The 8261-nt window shown below is 39.6% G+C and overlaps 1 protein-coding gene and 1 long non-coding RNA gene across 3 annotated transcripts; both read left to right on the top strand.

The window, feature by feature from the left end:
- Positions 1 to 406: 406 nt before the first annotated feature.
- LOC147334181 (uncharacterized) lies at positions 407 to 2860 on the top strand. The gene is made up of 3 exons (XR_015128479.1): positions 407 to 782; positions 1689 to 2026; positions 2265 to 2860. It is a non-coding gene; the product is annotated as an uncharacterized LOC147334181 (long non-coding RNA).
- Positions 2861 to 3740: 880 nt separating this feature from the next.
- On the top strand, positions 3741 to 7890 carry LOC147334180 (uncharacterized). Of its 2 annotated transcripts, XM_086286663.1 has the most exons (7): positions 3741 to 3897; positions 3977 to 4222; positions 4309 to 4476; positions 4624 to 4725; positions 5039 to 5128; positions 6203 to 6301; positions 7242 to 7890. In XM_086286663.1, exons 1-7 carry the CDS (start codon positions 3876 to 3878, stop codon positions 7244 to 7246), a joined length of 732 nt encoding a protein of 243 aa, XP_086142789.1. In that variant the 5' UTR covers positions 3741 to 3875; the 3' UTR covers positions 7247 to 7890. The 2 variants fall into 2 exon arrangements, with proteins under 2 accessions (XP_086142789.1, XP_086142788.1); XM_086286662.1 differs by having other exon boundaries at positions 6203 to 7890.
- Positions 7891 to 8261: the final 371 nt, after the last annotated feature.

Here is an 8261-nt window from a genome sequence, read left to right as displayed (position 1 = left end):
CACCTTGACTAGTGCGATTAGGTAGAGAATCAATATGGGGTTCTGGACCAGCTGCAGTCGGCTCACTGTGACCAAAGACTTATGAGGGTTGTAGGTTTTTCCTGTGTCTATGAACGTACTTGTTCTGTCAAACGCAGCACAATAATTCATAAAGGAGTAGATAATGTGGTAACTAAATAAAGTGAAAGTGTAAGAGCAGCTCTGATGTAGTGTAAGGGTTTCTCACAGAGACAGCTCAGATCAACAAGAGGAGCTGAAGGAGAATCGGTGTCTGTATATTTATAAGAGACATCATTAGCTGTGTGGGATGAAAGAAACTTCCCCTTTTGTTCGATCAGAGGGGAAATCAAACAAAAGTCTTTCGATCTTTGCACACTTTAATATTTTTTCACTTCATGTTCTCGTTTACATGAAAACAACTGGCAGAGAAAACACTCGTGTTCTGGGTGTTGTCTGCCCACTGGCGGTTTAACGGCTGCTCCCTTCTCCCAAGAATTCATTCGTGCTCTGTTGAGATCGAGGACAAAGTTTTTACAAAAGAAAAAAAAAAAAGAGGGACTGTTTTGTGATAATTCAGGCGCAGGGAAACTGAAAGAGTTTATTCTGGCTGAGCGACTGAAGGACACACGTGACATGTTTCAAACCTTGAATCTGATCTCACGCAGACAGATTTGAATCTCCGGTCCAGTTATTCATGGATAATATCAGCAAGCAGGATTTTTTATTTGCTCGACTCTGCTCAACTCTGCTGTTTGCTGTCGTCTTTGTGTTCGTGTCTGCAGGTGAGATTTAACTGTTGGAAACCAAACAGCCACCATAAGCAACATAAAGAAGAATAAAGAGTTTCAGAGTGGTTTGCATGTGTACAATATGGTATAATGCAATATCAATAGATATAATATAGTAGTAGTTCATTGTTACAGAATGTTTTTGTTTTAAAGTGAATATGTGTTTTAATTGTTCATTAAATAAAGTTTACTTTAAACCCCCCCACTCATCATTAGGGCATGTTTCTGTGGAACCTGCAGGAAGTCAATTAAACATGTAAGCCCTAAGCAATAAGAAGACAAAGGTCTGTGGAGTCTTTCCAAAATGATCTGGTGCTGATATTAAAACGTCTCTGAGAAAACCATCAGCTTCCATTTACCACGAGCTCCTTATTCAATCTAAACAGACTAGCTCTTATGTAGTACTTTTCTACCTGAGCAGTCAAATCACTTCATACATGTCTCAATCAGCAGTGCTTTATGTCATATTTATTCACACTCACACTCCTGCTCTACCTCCTGAGCCACAGCCACTCTAATCTACAACTGTCATCAGAGTTTTAGACAATTCAAGCAGCAGGACTTTGACGTTAAACTGAGGTCAAAGTTCCCACAGATGATGAGAATTCAAACATGCCCCCTGATGTCTTGGCAATCAAGAAAAAAAACAAACAGATATGCTTCATATCATTAAGAAAAAAATTAATTAAGTCAAATGTCAAAGACAGTAAGCAGCATATTTGAAGTAAGTAATTCTTTTTGTCAGTCCACTGATGTGGCACACTTGGTAGTGTCCACTAAATACTTCCTGAGTGTGCTCCTCTTTTGACTGTTCTCAACATCAGTAGTTAAAAAAAGTATTTTTGGTGTCTTGTCTGATTCTCGACAACTCACTTTGCTCTGTGTTATTTTGTCTTTCAGATCAGAGAATCATCCCAGTTCAGTCTGGACATAGCATCAGTCTACCATGTCAAGCTCCAAATAATAAGGACTCCATCAGAGTTGTAATGTGGACCAAACCTGGCCTACAAGATGAAAATGTCTATTTGTATCGAGATTTGAATCTGAAGAGCAGATTTTTAAGAACCGAGTGGATCTGCAGGATGAAAGACAGATGAAAAATGGAACTGCGTCTTTGATTCTGAGGGATGTGACGGCAGATGACTCGGGAGCATACCACTGCATACGAGTCCAGTTGGCAGTAACTCGAAGTAGCAGCAATCAAATCACCACTATCAAGCTGAGAGTTGATCCTCCAGGTGAGTGAGTAGAGTTGAGTGTGTATGTGATCAGAGGTGAAGCTGCTTCCTGGTTGTTGATGTTTGTTTCTAAAGATGTTGTTGATGAGACTTTGTAGAAAGCAGCTGGTCTGAGTGATGTGATCAGAGTGCAGTAGATAATGTCTGACAGCAGTTTGAAGAGGAAATGGATTCTGTTCTGTTCTTCACTCATCACCTACCTGACAGCTGACACCTCACACCTGTTTCTCACCTGCAGGTCTGACAGGAGGACACACAAAGGATAGAGGGAAGGAGAATGGATCTGTTGAACTGAAAATTGCTCTGTCTGTTTCTGCTGTGCTTCTTGTTGCTGCTCTTGTTGGTTTTATGATCCACAAAAAAAAAGTAAAAACAAAAAAGCCAAATGTTACTCAACCTAAAAGTAATTGCTAGGCAGATGTTTTCACTAACAGTAACTAAAAAAAAAATGAAAAGAAGGATATATATATTTTTATATTAAATGTTCTTTCTATATTCTGGGGATGGTGGTGGTGTAGTGGGGTGAGGGGTGTATTCTTGGCACATTTTAGGGAGCTGTGAACAAACTAAGAATAACATCATGGAAGTGCACCTGCTAAATCTACAATAACTGTGTAATGCTGTCATTTCAACATGGCCTGAAGAAGTTTATTACTACTGACCACCAACATAACATTATCTCATCTTATCTTATCTTATATCCTATTGTATGGAGATAAGATACAAACAGCTTATTAAACTAATATATTGTTAAACCTGTAGTTACTTCTACTTTTTTTTTTAAGTTTGAAAGTGTGTTTATGCCAATGTGTTGTTGTGTAACAGCTTTCAGAAGCACTGTGTAATTAAAAGTACATGAAAAAAAATCTGGGTCAGTGAGCTAATGCTTGTACTTGGTTAAATGGTGACTCAAACAAAGGGTAGCTATGCAGCACTGTTTTGTTGCAATTGAAGAAACCACATCTTCAGAGGAAGAGGGCGGGCTTTACTTGGTGTCAGTGACAGAAGTGAAAAAAAGCTCAAATGAGTGAGAAGGACGATGAAGGAAACATCTGTGCTGTGTCTGCTCTGTAAGTAGAATCTCTGTGTTTGTTTGAATTCTTGTACTTTGACTGTCTGCTCTCCTGATAACTGATGATGGAGGAGAAGACATGAAAAACAAATCAGGCTGAATTCAAGTTCAAACACCACGAGGACCAACTGCAGGTCTGAACTGACTCTTTATCTTTGCTCAGGAGTTGAGGAAACACAGCAGGCAGTGAAAAGCTCAAATCATTCACTCATTATATCAACACAGCTGCACAGTGGACACATGACTTTGTGGGACTTACTTTTTCAGACTTTTGTTGTCCAAACTTCATTGAAACATGTTGCAGAGATGTGTTTGTGTGTTTGTCAGCTGTTTGTGTGGAGTTTTTCTTTATGTTCGCCTCAAATCAACCTGAGTGTCATTTCTCTTTAGTTCTGATCTCACTGCTGAGCTGCACAACAAACCAAGGTCAGTAACCTTCTTCTGTCACAGTTTAAACGTGAGAAATGCTCACTGATATGACCTGATTGGGTTCATGTTTTAGAATATATACAAACTAACATTTTAACCCTCACAGCTCGTCTGACTGTGAGTCCCAGCAGCTCTCAGTTCTTTGAAGGAGACTTTGTGTCTCTGAGCTGTGAGGAGGACGACAGCTCTGCTGGATGGACTCTGAGGAGAAACACAAGCAAAGGAAACATCACTCAGTGTGGAGATGGGTGGGGAACATCATTTAACTCTTCATGTGACATCAGTTACATCGTTGAACGAGACAGTGGAGTTTACTGGTCTGAGTCCAGAGAGGGTCCCATCAGTAACATGGTTAACCTGACAGTCACTGGTAAGCTGAGTGTGTGGAGTTAGTGTTGATGAAGCTGTGTGTAAATGGATGAAATGCTGTAGTTTGTCTCTGTGTTGAGGTGGATCAGTGATCCTGCAGAGTCCTGTCCTCCCTGTGATGGAGGGAGATGACGTCACTCTGCTCTGTAAAACAAAGACCACTCCCTCCAACCTCCCAGCTGCTTTCTATAAAGATGGCTCCCTCATAAGCAATAGGACTTCAAATAATATGACCATCCAGCATGTTTCCAGGTCTGATGAAGGCCTCTACAAGTGTGACATCAGCGGTCATGGAGAGTCTCCATCCAGCTGGATCACTGTCACAGGTGACACACTCACCTGTCTGTGTTTCTGCAGCTTTCAACATTCACAATGTGACGACAACTTAATGACTGTGTTTGCTTTATTTTAGGGGAGCACACCACCACACCTCCACCTACATCCACACCTCCACCTACATCCACCTCTAACCCTCCATTGAGCTTGTCAATTGTTGTATCGGTCTGTGTGGTGGTTCTACTGGTCCTGTTAGTGCTACTGATTTTGTTGGTAGAACGACTTCTTCATCGAAAACCTGAAAGTGAGACTCAGACACCTGAATTTAGTTTTGCCAATATCCTTGCTTGTTATTATATTCATATTTTTTTCATGTAGATGTTGTCTTATTGCATCTAATAAAAGTTGCCATAACAACAGTCATAAAAAAAATGAATTTAAATAACTTCAGCAGATCAAAGCGAAACTGAAGAAGATGACAACACAGACGATGTCATATACAGTGAAATCACATTATCCCAACGACCAACACAAACCTCCAAAGAAAACAGAGGTAATATTTTCAGGGTTTTTCAGGTGGTTGTTCAGTTATTTGGCACATTTTACTTCATGACCATGAAGTAAAATGTTTGCCATTTAAGACACCCTGATGTGTTTAAATAGTTTAAAACATGGTCTGTCTGCAGATTTATTTGAGCTACTTTTAGGCTTAACTAATATCTTACACTCACTCAACAATCTGATTTTTTGTGTTTTTTAAGTTCTGCATGTTAAACCACAGCAGCCGTTTCCTGTCGCTGACTGCAGATCACCATAGACTTTTTAGAGTAAATAATTTTAATGTTAAATATTGACTATGTCAACAGATAAAGGCACGACTGACATCGCAGACGATATCACATACAGTGAAATGAAAATATCACATCGTCGGCAACAACCAATCAAACAAAGCGGAGGTAAATTTTTGCTTGTTTTCAGTAACTCGGGGTGATGGTGGCTGTAGCCGAAAACATCACTGTGTTTGCTGTGATGCATTGTTGAATATGTTTCCTGTTCCGGCTGCTGAAGCAGGAAACATATGGCTTGTTGTCAGTGTAACAAAGGTAAAGAATTTACAGAGCTACCTCAAATTTTAAAGTAATTCTACAGTGACCAGGTTTTATGGTCAGGCGAGGATATTCTCACATTATATTACAAATGAATAATTTAGTTGTCTTCTGTGGTCTTTCGGGGCTTTTAGATATTGCTGAGAAGGCCAGGGATTTCCTTGTTTTTAGTAATGTACCAGACTGGCCACTCTAAAAACTTTGGTTTGCTGTTCATCCTGATGATGGTTCATTTCTTCATCAACATCTCTCTTGACCTTATATTGAGAGTTCCAGTGAACAGCTGCAAACACTAGATGTTTTACCTGCTTGATGCACAAAAAGTATTTGTATCCATCCTTCCATCCATTTTATTATAGTTGTAGAAAAGCAGAGGTGTACGCAAACATACACTCCCCTCCTTTTTTCTAGGTAAGCAGGTTCTTGGACACATTCCTCCAACTTACATAGGAGGTGCCCGTTAGTCAGATGCCTATCTAACTATTTATCTATTAGTTTAACACGTAAAAAGTGACAGACTGAATTATATAAAATGTCTACATTTTTGACCTCATTAAAGTTACTCATGTAAAACCACAGCAGCAGCTTCCTGTTGCTGACTCCAGTTAACTGCATTCTGACTGAGACATTTCACCGCAGTCTGTCATGGGTTGGCTGACAGTAGTGTTCATGAGAAAACCTTTGCTTTGTGCTCTGTGGTGCAGTGCACCAGCTTACATCAAAAGAAGATAGCATCAAAGATATCCATCTTCCTTTACGCAGAGATACCTACCAGTTCTTTCTGGTTGATTGTTGTTTTAAAGCAAAGGTATTGAGAAGTGGTGGGAAAAACCCTCTGAAAGGATGCCCCAGTTTCGAAAATGTGTCACTTAAAAATCTGCTTCCACATGGAGTGGAATAATTTTTTTTTAAATACTCTTGCAGTTGTGCCTCGAGAAAGTGACCCAGCTGTGGTCTACTCAACAGTGAGAACTAAAGATGGCAAATATGGACAAATAGGTGTCAGACCAAAGAAGACCACAGGTAAAGCTGCTCTTTATTTTAACGTTGAACAAAGAGAAAAATATTCTAAATTTTGTCTTAAAGAATATCCTTCATAACAGAAACAGAACTAAAATCTCTCAGGTTTCCATTTAGATTTAGTCCCTAAACGTCTCTTGTTGCCGCGGTGGATGGATATTAAACACGAACAAAGTTTGAAATAATTAGTTAAGTTGATTTGCCAAGTAATACAGTATGAGACAAAAGCTGGACTGAATTTTACACTGTTTTTTCTACCCTTTGATCTGTGTGACATCATTAAATTGAGATATGCCTAATGTGGGATCTCAGGCAAAACTGCCCATCCAGCTGCTGTTCAGACCGTTTGTTTTTGAAGGGTAGCCAGAAACCTTGAAAGAGTTATGCTAAATCGTTTAGTATCAGGCTGAGGATTAACTCAGTTGCACAAAGCCCAGTATAACATAACAAGTGTCTTATTTTTTTAGCTATAAGTAAAAATAAAATAAAAAGGAGTATCTATGTCTGTCCTCCTCAGTGGAAACCATTATTAGACTTCACCAAGTTTACAATCAAAATGTGGAAAAACTGGACCAAAATTTTGAGAATCAACAAAAAAGAAAAATGTGTTTCAGTTCCCTTAGTACACGTCCTTGTAGTATATCATGGGAATCGTGTACACCCTTGTACTTCCGCATGAACCTGCTGTTAGTGAACGAGATGTGAAAGAGACAAGCTAAATTATACACTGTACAACGAAACAGCCAGAAAACATCTACTGGAGTTTTTTTTGGTTTTTTTGCAAATGCAGGTTGGTTCCCAGTGCAGTCAGTTTTCACTTGTCTGAACTGGGACTGTGTGATGCAGGGGAGTTGAAGATGAAAGTTTTGATTAAACCACAGAGCTTGTATTCATGTTTCCTGTTTTTTGAACTGTGTGTTTTTGTGTTCACACCTTAAACCAGAATGAGATGTGATCGACTCTTCAGTCCACCAATCCAACCACTGACATCCAGCTTCTGGTCTCTATATTGTCAGCTCTCCACCTCAGAGGAGACGACATTCACTCGTTGATACAGATGTATGTTTTATGTCTTTTTATGACTGAATAAGACCCAAAAGTCACACCCTTTTTAACAGGGATTTTAAAAGAGGTTTTTTTCTGTAATATACGTGACAATTATTTAAATATGGTAAATGGTAAATGGCCTGTATTTATATAGCGCCTTACTAGTCCCTAAGGACCCCAAAGTGCTTTACATATCCAGTCATCCACCCATTCACACACACATTGGTGATGGCAGCTACATTGTAGCCACAGCCACCCTGGGGCGCACTGACAGAGGCGAGGCTGCCGGACACTGGCGCCACCGGGCCCTCTGACCACCACCAGTAGGCAACGGGTGAAGTGTCTTGCCCAAGGACACAACGACCGAGACTGTCCAAGCCAGGGCTCGAACCGGCAACCTTCCGATTACAAGATGAACTCCCAACTCTTGAGCCACGATCGCCCCGATAGGCTCATATGATTTATGTCCTTAGTAACTTTTGTGTTATTTATATTTTATTTATGTTTGTTGTATTTTAGAATGGATCAATAAACTTTTGATTTTACTTGCGTTTCACACGTGGTTCTGTGGGTTGCATAAAGGTCACACATGGAAAATTTGATTTGTTACAGTCTGCATGTGGTTAACCGATAGTGCAGAAAACGATGAAAATTAAACCACAAGTGCAGACTAAAAACAGCAGGAGCATTTTTCAGTGGCTGTAGGATGCACAGAAAAGCATCACTACAGGATGTGTGCATGTGTGTGTGTTTGAAACTAAAGAATTTGATCTTTTTTCATTTCCGCACTCAATGAGAAACCAGTTGGCAGCAGATGGTGTGGCAAAAAATGTTCCATTTTTCATTGAATAACTCTTGACTTTTTACAGCAAACATGCAGAAACCCATTTATTGCTATTTTTTTTATTATTTCATT

Source organism: Aulonocara sp. 'chitande type north' Nkhata Bay, linkage group LG3, assembly GCF_057382095.1.
Source record: "Aulonocara sp. 'chitande type north' Nkhata Bay isolate Kocher_YH1m ecotype deep benthic linkage group LG3, A_spYH_male_GT1.1, whole genome shotgun sequence".
NCBI lineage: Eukaryota > Metazoa > Chordata > Actinopteri > Cichliformes > Cichlidae > Aulonocara > Aulonocara sp. 'chitande type north' Nkhata Bay.
This window is presented reverse-complemented; position numbering and strand designations above follow the sequence as displayed.

Bases quoted from the DNA above. Each gene is read 5' to 3' on its own strand.
- LOC147334180 (XM_086286662.1), top strand. From the start codon at position 3,876: ATGGTTAACCTGACAGTCACTG. The intron at 3,898-3,976 runs GTAAGCTGAGTG...CTCTGTGTTGAG, and splicing joins GGTTAACCTGACAGTCACTG to GTGGATCAGTGATCCTGCAG. The intron at 5,129-6,202 runs GTAAATTTTTGC...ATACTCTTGCAG, and splicing joins ACCAATCAAACAAAGCGGAG to TTGTGCCTCGAGAAAGTGAC.